Below are 21,023 nucleotides of genomic sequence, written 5' to 3' on the forward strand. Positions count from 1 at the left end.
AGCAATGGATAATGATCAATGACATCAACAGCTGCACTGAAGTCTAACAAAACAGGCCCCACAATCTTCTATCAGTCATCAGTCATTTGTGTCAGTGCTGAACATGTTGAGTGCCCTTCCCTATAAGCATGTTGAAAGTCTGTTCTTAATTTGTTTTCTGTAAAATAACTTTGTATTTGATCAAACACAGTTTTTTCCTAAAGATTGCTAAGCACTTGTAACAGGCTAATCATTCACTCCCAATCACCTGAGTGATGTATGACTGACATGAATCAGAACACTCACTATACATTAACAACCAGCTGTCTGTACACTGACACCGTTTTTAATGTGTAGTAGCTCACAACATAGCGACATAACTAATTCATTTAAACAACATACTTGCAGTAAGTACTTACATCATATAGACCTACAACTACAGTAATAACTGTGGAGGAATTAAAACCAAAACAAACATGTTTGTTTGTCTCTTGCGTGTGTCTCTTGTGTTTTGTTCAGGGGGGTCTACATGTCCACTAATGTGTGTATGTGTCGTGGGTGTGGGTGCGGGTGCGGGTGCACAGCTTATTGAAAAGAACTACACGTTTTAAGCTAAATCAAATGTTATTATAGTAAGTTATAGGTACCAGAGACAACACATGATACAGCCTGCCGACCCAATGCCCTCTCCACGAAATTCCCACTAGGGAAATGTACAATTGCTCAAATGTGCACTGAATGGGTATATTATTGGTCAGCCCACCCCATGTCAGGGATCATCAACAAGATTAAGCCGCAAGCCGATTTTTGGCAGATGGTCAGAGGTCCGGAACATAATTACAAATAATTTGTAGACAGCGAATTGACCACAAGAAGATCATACAGATATACCATTTGACTAAAACATAATAATTCCAAACCTTGCATACATTTGTATACGATCACATAAAATGATATTTTATTGGTCACATACACATTTAGCATATGTTATTGCGGGTGTAGCGAAATGCTTGTAAGAAATATAGGAGCTAGAAGCAGAGCTGCTCTATCTGTCGATGCCATCTTGCACATATACAGTTGAAGTCGGAAGTTTACATACACCTTAGCCAAATACATTTAAACTCAGTTTTTCACAAATCCAGATATTTAATCCTAGTAAAGATTCCCTGCCTTAGGTCAGTTAGGATCACCGCTTCATTTTAAGAATGTGAAACGTCAGAATAATAGTAGAGAGAATGATTTATTTCAGCTTTAATTTCTTTCATCACATTCCCAGTGGGTCAAAAGTTTACATACACTGAATTAGTATTTGGTAGTGTTGCCTTTAAATTGTTTAACTTGGGTCAAACGTGTTGGGTAGCCTTCCACAAGCTTCCCACAATAAGTTGGGTGAATTTTGGGCCATTCCTCCTGACAGAGCTGGCGTAAGTGAGTCAGGTTTATAGGCCTCCTTGCTTGCACACGCTTTTTCAGTTCTGCCCACAAATTTTCTATGGGATTGAGGTCAGGGCTTTGTGATGGCCACTCCAATACCTTGACTTTGTTGTCCTTAAGCCATTTTGCCACAATTTTGGAAGTATGCTTGGGGTCATTGTCCATTCGAAAGACCCATTTGCGACCAAGCTCTAACTTCCTGACTGATGTCTTGAGATGTTGCTTCAATATATCCACATAATTTTCCATCCTCATGATGCCATCTCTTTTGTGAAGTGCAGCAAAGCACTCCCACAACATGATGCTGCCACCCCTGTGCTTCACGGTTGGGATGGTGTTCTTCGGCTTGCAAACTTCCCCCTTTTTTCTCTACAAACATAATGGTCATTATGGCTAAACAGTTCCATTTTTGTTTCATCAGACCAGAGGACATTCCTCCAAAAAGTCTAATCTTTGTCTCCATGTGCAGTTGCAAACCGTAGTCTGGCTTTTTTATGGCGGTTTTGGAGCAGAGTCTTCTTTCTTGCTGAGCGGCATTTCAGGTTATGTCGATACAGGACTCGTTTTACTGTGGATATAGATCATTTTGTACCGTTTTCCTCCAGCATCTTCACAAGGTCCTTTACTGTTGTTCTGGGATTGATTTGCACTTTTCGCACCAAAGTACATTCATCTCTAGGAGACAGAACGTGTCTCCTTCCTGAGTGGTATGATGGCTGCGTGGTCCCATGGTGTTTATACTTGCGTACTATTGTTTGTACAGATGAACGTGGTACCTTCAGGCGTTTGGAAATTGCTCCCAAGGGTGATCCAGACTTGTGGAGGTCTACAATTTCTGTCTTGGCTGATTGCATTCGATTTTCCGATGTCAAGCAAAGAGGCACTGAGTTTGAAGGTAGGCCTTGAAATACATCCACTGGTACACCTCCAATTGACTCAAATTATGTCAATTTGCCTATCAGAAGCTTCTAAAGCCATGACATCATTTTCTGGAATTTTCCAAGCTGTTTAAAGGCACAGTCAACTTAGTGTATGTCAACTTCTGACCCACTGGGATTGTAATACAGTCAATTAATTATAAGTGAAATAATCTGTCTGTAAACAATTGTTGGAAAAATGACTTGTGTCATGCACAAAGTAGATGACTTGCCAAAACTATCGTTTGTTAACAAGAAATTTGTGGAGTGGTTGAAAAACAGGTTTTAGTGACTCCAACCTAAGTGTATGTAAATTCCGACTTCAACGGTCTCTCTTTATTGTGCGTGGGAATACTTTGGAAAAGATTTCCAGAATTAAAATGACTAGGAGCTGAGTTGGTGTTTTTAAGTCTTTTAGGTCCAACAACAGTTGGGGAACCCTGCAATATGGCATTCATTTCATCTTATTCAAACTGGGACAATAGTAACAAAGGAGATCAGTGAACAATCAGCACACCTGGATGAAACATATTCAGTTCACTTCAAGACTACTATGTTTGGCATATTATTTGAAGAAGCTTTTACTCAAACGTAGGGCTAGTCCAGATCAATCACTTCCAACAGACAACCTTAACTTAAAAAGTAACTTTATATTGCCAAAGGTGTCCTTAAAACTTTATTTGCATGGTACTAAGGTAGCCAGATATGTTTTCCATTTGAGTTATGGGGTATTTAACACTTAATGGACTTCCTGCCACAATATAAACTCAACCCTTTCACCAGCCGTATTTATGTGTGCTCCTTTCGCCACCTTGTGGACTAACTTAAGACCGCATGACTGTTTTACTACGTTGATTGGCCTCACTCCACAGGCCTTGTTCTCAGTTATTTTACAAAACAACACCATTGAATAGATGTAATACACAAACAATATAGCAGTTTGAATGTATATTCTGGAAAAACAACAATGTATGACAATACTGCGCGGCTTCGAACGCTGCTCGTCTAATCAGCATCCAGGATCAAAACTACCCATTTCATAATTAAACATATGACACTGAGTTTAGAGCAGGAACACTGAGTACATTTAATGTCTCCACATACTACAATCTTAGATATGTACAAACAAACATATATTCATTTTAGAGAAAAGACCAATAACTAAATTACAGGATTGATTCAACTTCAAATTAAAAAAAAGTAAAATCTCTTAATACTGTGCTCAATTTCTAAACATTAAAATGAAGAGAATGCCTTACAAGGTTCCTGGTTAAACAAACCTACATGGCTAAAAAAGATAATGTTTACAAGATACTTGTTTATAAAAATAAAGACTATTTTAGATTTGGTTTCCTGTTTCAGTCTTCTATATGGACGGAACTAGTCTTCAAGCTGGAATTTGTCAAGTGGTCAGTGGTGCTCCCTTAGTGGCACATCTGTGATGTCATCTCTTTCTGTAGGGGCAGGAGTGATGGCAACATTATGATAACAAAAGTACACAAATGTGCTTGTAAACATCACAATTCTAGGGTGCATTACAGGCATCATAACTTCCTTTGCAGCTTCCTTTGCAAAACAAACGTAATATGTAAGAAAATATGAAAATTACAATTTCAGCTCGCCTTCCACAAGATAGACAATTGAATCCTTTTTTCTCACTCACCAGTGGCTCGAGCTCCTTGTGGTCTGTGAGGTTAAACTCCGTTACAAAGTAATAGAAGTGCTTGTAACAGGTGTTGACGTGGGCCTCTGCACCCATCTGGTTCACACGATCAAAGTGATGGATGTAGACGTGGACGAACACACGGAACAGGCGAGACAAAATCTTCTTAGCTACCTGCATGAAGGTCTTTGGGAAGGGAGTACCTTCAAAAACCAAACATAAGATGGCAAAAAAGATTAAGACGTGTCCTCCTGGGACATGTAAAGTAAACACAAATGTGGTCATTCTCTCAACCTCATCTCTGTGGTTGGTTCAGTTTAATTGTCAGATTAATTCTCAACTTTAAATATTACATTGGGTGCAAATACAATTTATATAAATATTCAATGTTTTTGTAAATCAAGTGAGGCCTGTTATTTTCTTGTGTACTGGAGGATCATGCTTGTATCACTTGATTGAGATATGTGAGCCTTGGAAATTACCACCCCTAGGGCAGAGGATTCATGTTTCCCTTCATCCATCAAGAATAGATGAAGTTATCAGTCTATCCTCTTACACTAATCTAATAGCATTTTAAAATGCATTCCTGGGGACATCTGCACATGCATTCCTATTTATACCCTACTGTAGATTATGTGACCATTTCTAAAGCCATTGCTTGGCTGTTTCTACAGCCAGTCAGACAGCAAGTTATGTGTGGTGGGAGGACGTATTAAGAATTTCTGAATTATAGTAGATTAACCGATACAACTGTTGCACTTTATAATGACAGAGAACTCTAGGAATTCAGCCCATCAAGATGATTCAGACCCATTTATCATCATCATGAATAGCCAAATAACAGATCCCATCTACCTAGTTATCATTCTTTGCACATACCGACGTTGGTGGGGAAGATGTGCTCGTTGTTGATCTGTACTTCAATCCAGTCCATCAGCAGGCTCATGTATTTTGGGGCTGGAACGGCTGTGGGCTTCTTGTACTTGTGCTCGTCCTGCCAGCGGTACTCGTACTTGGGCCCTCCGGACATGACGGGGCAGGTCTGGTCGGTGCAGGAGTCACTGATGGTGCCGTAGATGAGGTTGATGCGGTTGAAGAAGTCCACCACGTGAACAGCCACCCAGTCATTCAGGTCCTCTCCATGGGGCAACGCCACCGCCTGCTTCAGGTCCAGGCCTGCATTCAGAGACGCCTGGGCCTTCTTGTGCAGCTCAAAGCGCTGTGTCCCGGGCTCAAACTTACGCTTCGGACGGAATGTCCTCTCCTTGTTGAAGACTTGCTTCAGGGCCATGGACATTGTTGCATGTGTCAGTTTGTTTATGTCTTAATGAATGATTTACTGGTTAGAACGAGGAGATATAAACAGTGGAGCAGTTATACAATGGTTGTATTTTTCTTGCAGCTGGCTTTGGTCCTGAGGCTGATGAAGGGTCAAATCAGAGGGGAAAAAATATTTTTTGTCAGATTCACATATATGCCATATTGTCCAATTCAGCAGTAACGTGCAGTATTCAGTCTGGTGCTGCAATGCCAACAACGTAGGCCCACAATGTATTTATTGGTGGCACTTTTATAAATCTGTAACATTTCACAAATCTGCATCACTATTAGTTCTGTTGTTTGGTACAAATGCATAATAGTGTAAGTGTTTGTGGTGTCTTGATCCATTATTGAAAATTAATAACAAATGTAAAAAAATCTATTGATTAATCAGTTAATCAAATTAATAAACCATATTTAACTAACCAAAATATATAACACATCTATGACTGCTGTCCAAAGAGTGGTAAATTCACGGAAGTCTGTCCTCCAACATAACCTGAACATCAACTTCGAGAAGAATAACCCCAATCAGTTACAACGTTGCAAAGTGAGTATTGTCACAGAGTTAGTTACCACGTTGCAAAAAGTGAGGGTTGTTAGAATGTAGTTACAATTTGTTGCAAGCTATATGAGTAATTTCCTACTTTTCACAATACATTATGGCCTGGTTCAGGCAAGCGAGACAGCATGTACAACCTTGCACAACTTTATGAAGTGACCTCAGACAATAACGCCATGTCATATATTGAGGTTACTTATATGACTATATCCAGCCAACAGACAGATAAAGTGGTCAGGAGCAAAAGTTAAACAACCTAAGTATAGAAGCTAACGTTAGTTCATGATGTATCCTAGCGGTCGCCGGAGCACTGATGCTACGATGCTTCAAAGATGAGGGCGCCACGTTTATTCATGAGAGAAAAAAGGATAACAATCGCACTTCTTGCTTTTCGCATGATTAAGGTAACCACAAACTACTCCTCAAAACATGTTATTCATTATATCATTTAACGTAGAAATAATGGGAGTAAATTGCTCCCAAACGAGCTGACCGTAAACGCAACCACTTCCCCCGAACTTAGATAGGCTAACGTTATCACTTACTTGTTCCGCTTTAATGTTCCTTCCCTTGCTGTGTTCTCTTGAATATAATAAACTTTGCTAATCCTTTTTAAATGTATTACAACGGCTACATTTTAATTAATGTATAACGACAGTAGTTCTGAGCATAGCTAAGTCTTTACTTAGGCAACTAAAATAAACCCCTCCCTACCAAAAAAGAAAAGAAATAACAAGCACTTCCTCTGATTTTACGTCACTTTACACAACCAAGCAGGCGCTACAGTATTTCGTTTTATATTAGTGACGCGTTCAAGGATAGTCTGACCTCGGAAACTTGGACTTTTTTACTCGATAACTGGTGTACACGACACGAGTATAACTGGGGCCAGTCTGTTAGCAAGTTGGACATTTCCGAGTTTCCTGGTTGTAGTTGCCTACAGGGGGTGCTGTTTAACGAATGTTAAATTGTTAAAGCAAAATGTGTTTACATTCAGGACATACAAACACAGTACACAGACACACACACAGTTTCACAGCAAGATCTAAGTGAGCTTGACAGGTTTTTCTTTGTATTTAATTAAGTTGCATGTATTTGAGAATGTCTACATTGGTCAGTCCAAATTGGACTAAATGTATTTCCTATTACCAAGTAATTTACGGTTTCTATGCCTTTGTTTTGTTTTCCCATGTGGGCCAATTTATCTGTTAATTCTGAAAAGCTATCCAAGGATTGTTCCATATGGGTGTGTTTTTAGGGGAGTGATATTGGTTCTAGTAGAATCTGTTTCATTTTCTTCCATATTGTTATAGTGTTATGAAGTTGTTCATGTTCTTAGCTTTATCCATTGAAAATAGACACGTGAAAATGTTCTAGGGATGTGCATGACATCTTCAATATGTACCCATTGTTCGTATTTAGTGCATTTAACAATATGTCGCAAGTAAAAGCCTTGGGGGGCGAGTTGATAAAGTCACAGGTTTGGAAAGTTAAAACCACCCAGATGTAAAACTTTGCTTTTTATTCTGTGAGGTTTATTTGTCCATATAAAGTCTGTTATGTCAAGTACACTTTTAAAATAATGTCTTAGGTAGGGTAATTGGTATTACCGAAAAATAAATATAGAAACTTTGGGAGCCATGCCATTCCAAAGAGGTTTATTCTACCTGTAAGATTTATGGGAATATTGTTCCATTTAATTAGATCTGCTTTCATGTTGTTGAGTAAAGGGATAAAAGTATCTTTGTTTGTTGTCACTTATTAAGCATCCTAAATATTGAATCTTTTTTTGTGCTCCACTTACATGATCATGAGTTATAATTAAAAAAATTCTATTGCCATTATTTCATTTTTTCCACCTTCATTTTATATGCTGAGATTTTAGAGCCTTCTGAAAATATGTTTAACAAGGGGGGCATTGAGTTATCAATATTAGTCAGGTATATCAGGAGATTGTCTGCAAATAAAGTTAGTTTATTTATGTTTACCAATACTGATACCTGTTACGTTTGGTTCCTGTCTAATTCTTTCTGCAAAAAGTTCAATTGCCACTGCAAACAGGAGGGGTGAGAGAGGACATCCCTGTCTTGTGCCCCTTTCTAAAGCAAATTAATCAGATAATGTATTATTTGTGTATAGTTTAGCTTTAGGATATTTATATAATATTTTTTATAAAATCTATTGTTTCAGATGTAAACTTGGTTTTGAATAGAAAAGGTAATTCAATTCGGTTGAAAGCCTTTTCGGCATCAACAGCCATTATTGATAAATCTATATCTTGTTTTTTAGTGTATTGCATTATACTGAAACATGTTCTTGTATTTGTTTGTAAATTTATATTTTTAACCAACCCTGATTGATTAATATGTATCAAGACTTTTGCCATTCTGTTGCTTTTGAGTTTTGTTATTATTTTATTGTCATAATTTATTACATTTATGGGTCTGTAATCTTCAGGGGACTCTCCAGATTTTCATGGTTTTAATATAACTGAAATAACTGTATGATACATGGAACTTGGAAGCACTGAATTGAGTGACGTGTGTTATCATTTGAGTAACCCTCAATTAAAAACTGACTCAAATAAAATTATATGGGAAAGCCGTCCATACCTGGTGCTTTTCTCCGTGCGAATGCTTCAACAGTGTCTAGTATTTATTTCTGTGTGATTTCAAATTTGTATGATATTTTCTGTCTGCTGATAGTTGGTTCAGGGTTATTGAGTCTAAGAATACTAAGAAGGCTGCATGATCAGTCAAACTGTTGTTTAATTCTGATTTATGTAGATTTTCATAGAAGCTTTTAAATTGTTATTAATAGAGTTGTTGTTTCTAAATAAAGCATTTGTGTCCTTGTCATTTAAAATTAGAACTGGTTTGGCATTTATTCGTTTTGTGACTGCTGCAAAATGTTTACCTGGTTTATTTGCCATTAAATAGTATGCTTCATTTGAGTTTAACCTGTAGTTTTTGGCTCTCTTCAAAAGTAAAACATCATACTCCTGCTTAAGTTCAGAAATTATATTTTCTTCTTTGCCTTGTAAAGATTTTTTATAGTATTTTTCTAAGATAGTCATTTATTTAAAATGTTTCTTTCATTTTAATTTCAAACTCAGATTTAACTAATGCCGAGTATGAGATTATCATTCCCCTAACATTTTACCTTTATTTAACTAGGCAAGTCAGTTAAGAACAAATTCTTATTTTCAATGACGGCCTAGGAACAGTGGGTTAACTGTCTTGTTCAGGGGCAGAACGACAGATTTGTACCTTGTCAGCTCGGGGATTCAAACTTGCAACCTTTCGGTTACTAGCCCAACGCGCTAACCACTAGGCTACCCTGCCACCACATACGCCTTAAAAGTATCCACAATTATTTAGGTGGTCGGCTATTCTCTGTCCTATATGTCTACATTTGTAATGGTAAAGGTCTTTATGTTTTTGTATTTAATACATTTCAGGTCTTGAAGATGTGCTCTGTTCATTCTCCATATTCTGTCACTAAATGAATTTTCTATTGGTGTAATTAAGCATGATACAGGAGAATGATCAAATATCGCTATGTCATGTATTTTTTAACCCAGTATATTGTTGAGTGCATTTTTAGAATTACAATTTAGTCAATTCTTGAATAGCGTTTCTTACTTTGAGAAAAAAAGGAGTAGTCTTTTGTAGTTGGGAATAGTAATCTCTAGGTTTCCTGTAAATTATTTGTGGAGATGAACATTTTCAGTCTCTTTGGAGGTTCCTTGAATTGTACCATGTAAGGTACAATTTAAGATTAGAAAATGGCCTTCTTGGTCCGTGTGCTGGGATATAAGGGAAAATTGTTATTTACTTATTTATCAGGATGCCTACACCAGTATATGCCTCTCTAACCCAGCTCCTCTTTAAATATGATACTTCTCCTTTTTGAAGTGAAAACCACATCCTCTCATAATCTCTTGAATGTTCAAGAACCCCCCCCCCCACCCCCTCTTCCCCTCAGACACCCTTACACCCATCCATATAGCCATTCTCCTTCATTCACATACAACCCCTACCCTATGCATCCACACACCCATTCTCTCCCGCCCTCCTAAACATATTCACATTCATCCTCCCTCACACCTCACGCGTTTGGAAATTGCTCCCAAGGATGAACCAGACTTGTGGAAGTCTACTTTTTTTCTGAGGTCTTGGCTGATTTATTTTGATTTTCCCATGATGTCAAGCAAAGAGGCACTGAGTTTGAAGGTAGGCCTTGAAATACATCCACAGGTACACCTCCATTTAACTCAAGTTATGTCAATTAGCCTATCAGAAGCTTCTAAAGCCATGACATCATTTTCTGGAATTTTCCAAGCTGTTTAAAGGCACAGTCAACTTAGTTTATGTAAACTTCTGACCCACTGGAATTGTGATACAGTCAATTATAAGTTAAATAATCTGTCTGTAAACAATTGTTGGAAAAATGACTTGTGTCATGCACAAAATAGATGTCCTAACTGACTTGCCAAAACTATAGTTTGTTAACAAGAAATATGTGGAGTGAGTTTTAATGAGTTTTAATGACTCCAACCTAAGTGTATGTAAACTTCCGACTTCGACTGTTCATGCTGTGTTTCCCCCTTTGAATTGTCTTATCAGTGTCTATGTAGCCCGTATTCAGCTACTTCTATCGTTACTTCATAGAGAAGAACCTTCGCTTGGGGAAAGTACACTTAACAAAAATATCAAAGCAACATGTAAAGTGTTGGTCCCATGTTTCATGAACTGAAATAAAATATACAGAAATGTTTCATACACGCAAAAAACGTATTTCTCTCAAACGTTGTGAACAAATTTGTTTACACCCCTGTTAGTGAGCATTTCTCCTTTGCCAAGATAATTCACCCAGCTGACAGTTATGGCATATCAAGAAGCTGATTAAACAGCATGGTCATTACACAGGTGCACCTTGTGCTGGGGACAATAAAAGGCCACTAAAATGTGTAGTTTAGTCACACAACTCATTGCCACAGATGTCTCAAGTTTTGAGGGAGCGTGTAATTGGCATGCTGACTGCAGGAATGTCCACCAGAGCTGTTGCCAGAGAAATTAATGTTAATTTCTCTACCATAAGCTGCTTCCAATATTGTTTAAGAGAATTTGGCAGTATGTCCAACAGGCCTTACAACCTCAGACCATTTGTAATCCCGCCAGCCCAGGACTATCCAGTTTCTTCACCTGCAGGATCGTCTGAGACCCGCCACCCATATAGCTGATGAAACTGTGGGTTTGCACAACCCAAGAATTTCTGCCCAGAAACCGTCTCAGGGAAGCTCATCTGCGTGCTCGTCGTCTGACCTGACTGCAGTTCGGTGTCGTAACCGACTTCAGTGGTCAAATGCTCAACTTCGATGGCCACTGGCACGCTGGAGAAGTGTGCTCTTCCCGGTTGAATCCCAGTTTCAACTGTGCCGGGCAGATTGTGTTGTGTGGGTGAGCGGTTTGCTGATGCCAACGTTATGAACAGAGTTCCCCATGGTGGCGTTGGGGTTATGGTATGGGCAGGCATAAGCTACGGACAATGAACGCAATTGCATTTTATCGATGGCAATTTGAATGCACAGAGATACCGGGATGAGGTCCTGAGGGCCATTGTCATGCCATTCATCCGCCGCAATCACCTCATGTGATGCACAGCCCCATGTCGCAAGGATCTGTACACAATTCCTGGAAGTAGAAAATGCCCCAGTTCTTCCATGGCCTGCATACTCACCAGACATGTCACCCATTGAGCATGTTTGAGATGCTCTGGATTGACGTGTACTACTGCGTGTTGCAGTTCCAATATCCAGCAACTTCGCACAGCCATTGAAGAGGAATGGAACAACATTCCACAGTCCACAATCAACAGCCTGATCAACTCTATGCGAAGGAGATGTGTCACGCTGCATGAGGTGGTCACGCCAGATACTGACTGGTTTGCTGATCCACACCCCAAAGTATCTGTGACCAACAGATGCATATCGTGTTCCCAGTCATGTGGAATCCATAGATCAGGGACTAATGAATTTATTTCAATTGACTGATTGCCTTATATGAACTGTAACTCAGTAAAATCTTTAAAACTATTGTATGTTGCATTTATATTGTTGTTCAGTATAGTTTTAATCATGTTTTGAGGTTATATAGTGTTTGTTTATATTTACTTTGTTTACAAGCATTGAAGTAAAACAAGCTTATATTTTGGATCTGATGGGGTGCGACAGTTGATCTAAGCTCATGAAGAATTTACAAGATATATTCTTCAAGAATCAAAGGGTATATATCATTAATTTATAAGATATATTCTTCAAGAATCAAAGGGTATATATAATTAATTTATAAGATATATTCTTCAAGAATCAAAGGGTACATATCATTAATTTATAAGTCCAAAAATGGATGTACTGTAGCAACTGCAGATTGCCTGTTTGAGCCGATGTTTCTGGCCTTTTTACTTTTCATAATTCATTCACAAATTCTTTTCACAATTACTTGATATAGATACACCATATTCTGTGAAAATGTTTAATCATGACATATTAAGGAATGTATACAGTGCTGGAGCACTTAAATATAATTCACACTAGACCTATAGTATAAGTACTCTCAAGGAAACATTACACTTTCAAAATGCAGTTTTACCATGCACAATTCTTTATGAAGCGTTTCTTTCAAACTATTCCAAACCTCAGATGATGCAGTCTTGAGCTACCTTTCAGAAGAGGAGCATCCTCTCAAGAATGACTTTAATTACAAACTCACATTTGTGTATATAAGGCTTGTTTAGCTGTTTACTGTAGCTGCCTGTTGCTGAAGCTGTCAGCTAGTGCCCAGACTAGTTCATAAGAAGCTCTTTGTCTATATTAAAGAATGCATTGTATGGCAGGGGGACAGAGTGTCTGTTGTCCCTGGTCTACTTGAGAGGCTCAGCAGCGTCTGCGGTCACCTCAGGCGGAGTTTTGTTGGATATGGAGTAATAAAAGACTCGCATGCGCTCCTCCACCTTCACAAAGCCTGGCCGGTCCTCGTGTCTGAGAAGAGAAAGGTCAGACACTTTAGATGTGATGCATCTACTTTTAAATGGGCAGTGGTGTGGCCTATTAGCCTACTTCCCATGTGGTGTGAAAATGAATAGAAGGTCTCTAGTTTCTCACTTACTTGTATGTCCAGCAGTCCTTCATCAGTGCATACATTCTATCTGGACATCCAGACGGACATTCCATCCGGCTCCCACTGGCAATGAAACTGATCACCTCCGGACCTTTCATTTTCTGATCATATTTGGTAAAGACGCAGATTAAGTTAATCTAGACAGCACTGTGTTGGAGGCTGTTATTTAAGCAATAATGCACGATGGGATGAAGTATATGGCCAAGGGCTGTTCTTATGCATGACATAACACGGAGTGCCTGGATACAGCCCTTAGCAGTGCTATATTGGCCATATACCACAAACCCCCGAGGTGCCTTATTGCTATTATAAACTGGTAACAAATGTAATTAGACCAGTATAAAGAAACGTTTTGTCATACCCATGGTATACAGTCTGATATACCACGGCTTTCAGCCAATCAGCATTCAGGGCTCGAACCACCCAGTTTATAATACAGTATAAACATTTAACTATATTGTGGTTATATGTCTTGCAGGTGCTGTACAGATTGTACCTTGTATGGTTTTCCTCCGTAAGAAAAGGCTTCCCACATGGTGACACCAAAGCTCCAGACATCACTCTTGCTGGAGAACTTGTGGAAGTTCATGCATTCTGGAGCATACCACTTCAGCGGCCATTTTCCTGCTATGCGTGCCTATGTACCCATGCACGCCCGCCCGCACACACACACATACCATACCACATGAATAATATATAAAGAACTGCAGCATTTGACTATATAAAACAGACCAAGATTATAGCACATGACACGTGCAAGAGACTCCTACCTTGTAATAGTTGTCATCAGCACCCAAAGCCTTGGACAGACCAAAGTCACTGATCTTGGCAAACTGTCGGTTGACCAGCAGGACGTTGCGAGCTGCCAGGTCTCTGTGCACAAAGTTCTTCTCCTCCAGGTACTTCATTCCCATAGACACCTGGTGCATCAGCCCCACAATGTTCTCCACTGTGACCTTATCCCTGAGAGGTAGAAGGACAGAAAGGTAACTCAAATTAACCTTTCGGGAAATTACAGTATGTCATGGTATTGTTTGAGTATTAGTAGTGCTATCATTAATGGCATTTCCATAACTCTCTATGATCAATGTCACTACTAAGAGAATAACATGCCTTATGAAACTGTATATACTGTACACGTGTGAAATAATTGACCTTACTTATTGGTGGAGAGGAACTTGTTGAGTGGCCCAGCAGAAGCTATCTCCATCACCAGCATCAGGCACTCAGCCTGACAGAGCCCCAGCATGCGGACGATGTAAGGGTTACTCAGCTGGTGCATGATCTCCGCCTCCCTCATCATCTCATCTTTCACCAGCTTCTCATTCTCACTCTTCAGCACCTTGATGGCCACATCAGTGTGGCCCCTGGAACCACACAGAAATTAGTGGTGTTATGAATAGGGCCCCATGTTTTTCCTAATTATAGCCTGTAACTGGGGTCCAGATTTTTTCCTGATCAGCTAATTTTGTCAGTAAAAATAATGAGAAACCTCTGACCTAAAACGTAGTTATCAATTGTTATAAATGGCTCTAGGCTGATGTTATAGGTTCTAAACTCAGGATCTGATGTTCTGGTTTGATTCATCCAAAAAGCAGGTCACCCCCCTCTCACTTATTTGTCTTGAAGATTCCTTTCTTGACACAGCCAAAGTTTCCCGAGCCGAGCTCCACCTCGTCAATCATCAGCTGATCCCTATTGATGAAGAACTTCTTCAGGTCATTGGGGTCATGGTAAGGGTTGACAAATTCACTGCAGTCCATGGGCAGCATCTGACGGTCTGTGGGGGGCGAAGTATTGATTTCCTTGGAGCCCCCCAGAGGTACTGTAAGAAAGGGACAACCACAGGGAAATGTCTTAAAGACTAATTTAGTGATTTGTGTATGTGTGGGTTTTGGTGGAAAGGCCATGTGTGTCTGTTGTAATGTTATTGACCTACCTCCAGGTGGCGGTGTGTATCCATTTGTTCTGGGCCGCCTCTGAAAGAAATGTACTGTATTTAATAGTAATATAATAATAGTAATAATAATAATAAGCCATTTAGCAGATGCCTCAATAAATACATTGGAAAGAAAGTATCTACCATGGAGAAATTAGAAAATGTTCTTGATACTCACCCCCGAGGGCACAACAGGAGTCTCTGAAAATGGATTTGAGAAAGAAGAAAATTAATTCAATGGCATGAGGGACAAAGTTTAGTGAAACAATAAGAAGAATTTGATGATTGTGAACAGAATGTTGATTAAGTACGTTTGGTGTTGTTGCGGTTCACACACGGTTCTCTCAGAACTGTCACTAGCCCATCAGGTTTCATCTTCAGATACTCAACCAGCTGCAGAAGGGAGGGAGAGTGGCAGGGAAAGATAACTATCTTTGTCTTAAACATTAGGTAGCAGACATAATAAACTTGGACTCATTTGTTGGAGAAGAGAGAACAGCCTACCTGCCACACAGTGTCAAATTTGGTTCCCTCTGGCATGGAGTACTTCCCTGATTTGTCATGGAGGACCTGGTAATGGTAGGCCGTTTTTCCGTACATCAAAGAAAGGGCAAAGGTGCCGGACTCTTCCCTGTCTCTGACTCTGATGAATAAAAACCCAAATCAAACTATGTTGTGGGTGTTTTTAGAACCTTTGCGTAGTGTTTGACTAAAATGCATTTCATGACTCACAGGAACTTTCCATCTGGCTGTGCCCCGGAGTAGAGCCGCCTCTCCCCTTCCTGGCGAGGTATCTTGCTGTGGTACCAGGGCATCCTCTCATGGGCGGTGGTGGCGATCAGCTTCTCCAGCTGTGGAGCCTGGCTGATGATAGCCTGCTCCATGGCCTCCCCCTGAACACAGACACAAAGTCAGACAGGAAACTACATCAGAGAAAGTGTTTATGTGACTTCAGGCCCTGCTGCCTCTCATCCTGTGATAGTCGCTCTGGTTAACAGCGTCTGTGAAATTACTCAAATGTAATTTACCCAACCCTCACCTCCAGGTTCCAGGTCTGTCGTACATACTCCCTCAGCATGTTGTCCCTCAGGTTATCAAAGACGCCTGCTCTGATGGGGTTGTCTGGGGAGCGCAGACAGGGCTTCCTCAGGGTGCACACCAGGCCATCTGAATCCTTACTGTAAAACTCACAGAGCTCCGCTGGACCACAGTGGGGCTTTCCACCTGCAATACAGTAGGTGCTGTTGAGCTGTTTCTCCACAGAGTAGTGGTGGAACTCCACGTTCCACACCAGGGAGACCACGTAGCCGCCCAGGCTCCGCAAACACTGGCGCAGCAGAAACAGCCCGTCGGCCATGCCTGCCAGCTTCAGGTGCTCCTCAGCCTCCGAACGACTGATACTGCCGTAGAAAAAAGGCAGCTCTGCCGCAGGGTCTGTAGTCATGTCTGAGTCTCCTCAGGCAGTACGAGGGAAGACTCCTCAGTTAAAAGGGTTGGAGATGGCTGGAGGCTCCTGGTTAAAGATCTATATAAGGAGAATGTAAAATAATTATGGATGACCACTATTTAAAAAAACAATATTCAAATTACTACAGTATATGTGTTTTTCTAATTGAGGTTGTTGATGAGGTACAGTCTTCAGCCTTTATCATAACTCACATTGAGGCTCCATCTTATGGACCCAGATGAGTGACTGAGGTATTTGTGTGGTTGGGCTGTTCAGTGTGCAGTAATTGAGATAGGGAGTGTGTGTTTCTCTGCACAGGCACAGGCTGGTGTTAAGCACAGCCACAACAGGAAGTTGACAACCGCCCCCATCCTCCTTCTCCAACCTCTCTTTAGTTTCTCACTCTTCTGTTGAGCAGGTGCTGCTGTTTCCAAAGCTTTTCAACACACTGGTGACTAATTTACGTGAAGATTAAGGGAACATATCATTTTTAGATAAATGAAAATACAAAACCAAACAGATGTAAAGCCCCCAACTTGTGCTTTTAACAGACTATCAGGAAATGTAAAATAAACCAAGTGTAGACTACAGGTTAGCATCACAGCATTTTGTGTATGTTCTACTGCGAGCTAGCCTTATTTGATAACAAGCGAGAAAAGCCTGTTGGTGGGAAATACACAGATGAGTATCATGAAAACTTTCAAAACATGGATACCATGATACCATATCACAGACAATTACAAAAAGGAGCTTGGTAGACGAAATAAAGACAGGCATTGAATCAGTTAACATAGTGATACTTTGATGTAGTTTTCTATTCGCGGTCGTCATATAACTTCCCCTTTTTCTTTTCAATTGACACCCCCATTTTGGAAAAAGAAAGCTTTAGCTAAACATGTTTTCCAATCTGTTGGTGTGAGTCATAGGTTAGGGTGGTTTTCCTTGGTTTGGTTTGCAGTTAATGACCTGCCAAAATTTCACTTCAGTTTATTACATGATACACAATTACTACTAGCTCCTTAAGGGAACTCTTCATGGCCAATATTTGATTTTTGTTTCAGAGATCTGAAGTCCTGTGCTTGGTGAAATGATTCTCTGAGGTGGGGTATGTCAAAAGGGGAGAATGTAAGGACTATCACCTGAAGCTTGTGTCTATGCTTAAAAGTGTAGTGTGATTCAACCACAGTTTCCTGAGCGTACCTGTGACAGACTGCCCACATCTATGGCGGACACACAGACAGACCCACAGAGAGCCGCAATGAGCCACAACGCACGTAGACTCCACCATGGTCTGAGAACTTCAACCCCCCCCTCACCACACGGTTAAAGGACAGGGGTCTTTACATGTTGTGAATGGCTCAAACTGAACTGACTAGTGTTTCGTTTTATTTCCTGTCTTTTTATCCTGGTATTATATGAGCTGAATTGAACAGCTAAAACCCTGAATGACAGACTAAAGTACTTGAGAGTAACCATAAAAGTCAGTTACCATGAAAATTGAAAGATGTTAAGAAAAAAAGAAAATCTGTCAAAGAAGACGTATTGTCAACAAGAGAGTTGTTGACTAGGAAATGTCCACATTTTATTTTCTAGTGTCCTGAATTTATGAGTGAACACAGACAAAACCATAAAGGTCTCACCACTACTTAATAATTGGAGCATAAATATGCTGTTTGCTTTTGAACACCCCAATTCTCTTCCCTCATCTTGCTTTCCTTCCACCTCAGAACAGACATTAGGACCACATCGAAAACAGCTGTAGGTCTATACTCTCCACTGGAAGGCCATGCATTCTCATACTGTGCTTTGCCTGGAGGTTGGTTGTGGTTAACAGCTGAGCCAGTACAGGACATACAGTACCAGCCTCGGCAGGCTGAAGGCTGTAGCTTTAAAGAGCGGGGAGATAGCAGAGCAGCAACCCTCCTGTGTTCTGACGCACAGCTTTTCCCATGCAGGTACAAGTGGCTGTGAGCTCTACAGATGAAATGCCCTATCCACTGCGGCACAGAGGATAACATGGAGGGTCTTTTGTTTGGCTATAAGACATGACATTCATCAACTATTAACAGTTGACTCAGGGTTGCTAAATTAGTTCATTGGCTCATGGCCATGAACTGTAACAATAATAATGCATATTTGCCTTGTATTTCATATAATCATAGTAAGATAAAACAAAGTGTGGGTTATTATTTGTCTTTGAATCGGATTCAAATGATCATTCAAAAGACTTTATATACCAGGAGGGGTATCGGTTTTGTAAGTTACGCTAACAAAAACATTCCTAAATCATTACGTTACTTTGGCTTCTATGCACTTAGCAACATTTTTTAAATCAGGCAAACATCTAATAAGTTAGGCTTATCAGAACATGTCCAAGTATATACACGTGTTCAATGCAGCAATTCTTTATATTGTTAGAATTCTAGGCCTCTAGAACAGATAAACCACACCATGTTGCTTAATAACGCTTTCAGAGTTTTGTAGAAACAACCACACAAATAGGCCTACAAACATCAAGCGTAGGTCTACATTCAAATGATGGGAGGTCTCTAGTAAGAGGTTCATTTACAAATGAACCTCAGTGGGCCAGACTGCTACCTTATAAATTGCTTACGTCAATGGAAAATCGAAGTGACTCCAATGCGCATATTTTTCCTATGGGCCTACGTAGAAGATTATTGTCAATTTCAAATCAAGCTTTTTGAATTTCGTTTCCTGCTTTTGTTTTATGAACATGCAACCTGCAAAGTGCTTACTGTTGCCTTGTTGGGTTTCTGACAGTGGCCCCTCATCCAACTATATTTAGCCAGTCGATCTTAAGACCAAACCTAAGAGTATAATTAAGTATTTGTAAGCCCTAACTCTTTCCCTGGAACGACAACACATCAGTCTCAGTGATCTGGGTTGTGGCATCCCTGTAAAGAGTTGAGCTACACATGGGCCCAGAAGTCCTCAGATCCTCAGGACACTAGTTTAGCCAGTCATGTTTAAGCCAGGGACCTATCTCAACAGGCAAATCATGTTGTATTTTATAGATATTCCATTGCATTGGTTGAACTGGATTACAGTAGGTCCGTAAATGTCACAGAAGGTTGGTCTGTTATCTAGACGAGAATGAGTCTCTTAAAAATAATATAAAAAGACAGCACCTTATTTTCATACAAAGCACAGTATTGGTAATCTATTTTGTAATAATTATGTCATTACATGTGCCAACAAGTCTCAAAATAGAATGTATAATTTAAAAAGAAAGTTACAAGCAATAAACAACACACATAGAACACTTGGGTGTGTCCGCTTAAAAACCGTACCCCTTTTGGCTTTCTATTCATATACACAATGAAAACAACTATTTATAAATATAATCTCTACTTTTGAAGCCACAGCGAGAATGTGTTTGCCACACTGTGGTAAAGACATTTTGCATTTGTTACAGCATAAACTCTGCTAATAGAAACGTATTAACACTTAAATGTGTTCAAGGCACTGGTTACAAGGGAACAAACATTTCCAGAACAGTCTTTTATATATATCATTGATATAAATTCAGTCTAAAATATTGTATTAGTATATTTCAAAGTAGATTAAAGTAATAGCATTTCAATTTAAGATTTTTCCATCCCCGAAAGACAAAAGCCTTGTTATATAAATATATAAATATAATCCTATTTACTCCATTGCAAATAAGTATATAAAAAACACAGGACTGACTTCAGATGCACTCACCATAAACTATTTCACTGGAACCAAGGGAAGAGAAGTCAGAGCTAGACAGGTTGGCCTCAGAGAGAGAGTAGCTGAGTCTGGTGACAGAGCAGAGGCATCAGTGATAGTGTGAGGGTGCAGGAAAACTATGTCGGTTGATCGATACAGTCCTGGAATCTTCACAGAGAAACTAACCTACTTCCTTACCTCAGCTACATGAAGTGACAGCAGTTCTGTATACAGCCATCTGAAACAGCAGCCCCAGTCGTCTGTCTCCACCTGTAGCCTGCCACCACGACCCTCCAGCAGTGAGGCTATGACGGAGGTTTTAATGGCTAGATGGAACATTCAAATACAGTGCATTCGGAAAGTTTTCAAACCCCTTGACTTTTTCCACATTTTGTTAATGTTACAGCCTTATTCTAAAATTGATTCATTTGTTAATAATACCCCATAATGACAAAGCAAAAACAGTTTTTTAGACATTTTTGCACCTAAAAATAAAATATCACATTACGTAAGTATTCAGACCCTTTACTCAATACTTTGTTGAAGAACCTTTGGCAGCGATTACAGCCACTAGTCTTCTTGGGTACCACCTGCAATTGGGGAGTTTCTCCCATTCTTCTCTGCAGATCCTCTCCAGCTCTGTCAGGTTGGATGGGGAGCGTCACTGCACAGCTATTTTCAGGTCTCTCCAAAGATTTTAGATCGGGTTCAAGTCCGGGCTCTGGCTGGGCCACTCAAGGACATTCAGAGACTTGTCCCGAAGCCACTCCTGCATTGTCTTGGCTGTGTGCTTAGTGTCGTTGTCCTGTTGGAAGGTGAACCTTCACCCCAGTCTGAGGTCCTGAGCAGGTTTTCATCAAGGATCTC

The 21,023-nt window shown here is 40.0% G+C and overlaps 2 protein-coding genes across 4 annotated transcripts; both read right to left on the bottom strand.

The window, feature by feature from the left end:
* Positions 1 to 3,392: 3,392 nt before the first annotated feature.
* On the bottom strand, positions 3,393 to 6,800 carry LOC106584370 (MOB kinase activator 3A). The gene is made up of 4 exons (XM_014169599.2): positions 6,421 to 6,800; positions 4,873 to 5,413; positions 3,994 to 4,196; positions 3,393 to 3,784 (listed from the first exon to the last, which is right to left on the bottom strand). The coding sequence occupies exons 2-4, from the start codon at positions 5,288 to 5,290 to the stop codon at positions 3,755 to 3,757; spliced, it is 651 nt and encodes a 216-aa protein (XP_014025074.1). The 5' UTR covers positions 5,291 to 5,413; positions 6,421 to 6,800; the 3' UTR covers positions 3,393 to 3,754.
* Positions 6,801 to 12,397: 5,597 nt separating this feature from the next.
* Positions 12,398 to 20,512, bottom strand: LOC106584369 (tyrosine-protein kinase ZAP-70). Of its 3 annotated transcripts, XM_014169597.2 has the most exons (14): positions 20,355 to 20,512; positions 20,169 to 20,245; positions 16,035 to 16,520; positions 15,728 to 15,888; positions 15,500 to 15,638; positions 15,307 to 15,388; positions 15,174 to 15,196; positions 14,996 to 15,035; positions 14,671 to 14,881; positions 14,217 to 14,423; positions 13,827 to 14,019; positions 13,553 to 13,693; positions 13,045 to 13,157; positions 12,398 to 12,917 (listed from the first exon to the last, which is right to left on the bottom strand). In XM_014169597.2, the coding sequence occupies exons 3-14, from the start codon at positions 16,437 to 16,439 to the stop codon at positions 12,800 to 12,802; spliced, it is 1,833 nt and encodes a 610-aa protein (XP_014025072.1). In that variant the 5' UTR covers positions 16,440 to 16,520; positions 20,169 to 20,245; positions 20,355 to 20,512; the 3' UTR covers positions 12,398 to 12,799. The 3 variants fall into 3 exon arrangements, with proteins under 3 accessions (XP_014025072.1, XP_045562062.1, XP_045562063.1); XM_045706106.1 differs by having other exon boundaries at positions 20,169 to 20,467; XM_045706107.1 differs by lacking the exons at positions 20,169 to 20,245; positions 20,355 to 20,512 and adding an exon at positions 16,655 to 17,707.
* Between the last annotated feature and the right edge of the window lie 511 nt (positions 20,513 to 21,023).

Source organism: Salmo salar, chromosome ssa23 (assembly GCF_905237065.1).
Source record: "Salmo salar chromosome ssa23, Ssal_v3.1, whole genome shotgun sequence".
Taxonomy (NCBI): Eukaryota; Metazoa; Chordata; class Actinopteri; order Salmoniformes; family Salmonidae; genus Salmo; species Salmo salar.

Bases quoted from the DNA above. Each gene is read 5' to 3' on its own strand.
- LOC106584370 (XM_014169599.2), bottom strand. From the start codon at position 5,290: ATGTCCATGGCCCTGAAGCAAGTCTTCAACAAGGAGAGGACATTCCGT. The intron at 4,197-4,872 runs GTATGTGCAAAG...TGGTTTTTGAAG, and splicing joins CATCTTCCCCACCAACGTCG to GTACTCCCTTCCCAAAGACC. The intron at 3,785-3,993 runs GTGAGTGAGAAA...CTGCCCCTACAG, and splicing joins ACAAGGAGCTCGAGCCACTG to AAAGAGATGACATCACAGAT.
- LOC106584369 (XM_014169597.2), bottom strand. From the start codon at position 16,439: ATGACTACAGACCCTGCGGCAGAGCTGCCTTTTTTCTACGGCAGTATC. The intron at 15,036-15,173 runs GTGAGTATCAAG...CATTTCTTTCAG, and splicing joins CTCCTGTTGTGCCCTCGGGG to AGGCGGCCCAGAACAAATGG. The intron at 13,158-13,552 runs GTACAATCTGTA...AAATATGATCAG, and splicing joins ACGGAGGAAAACCATACAAG to AAAATGAAAGGTCCGGAGGT.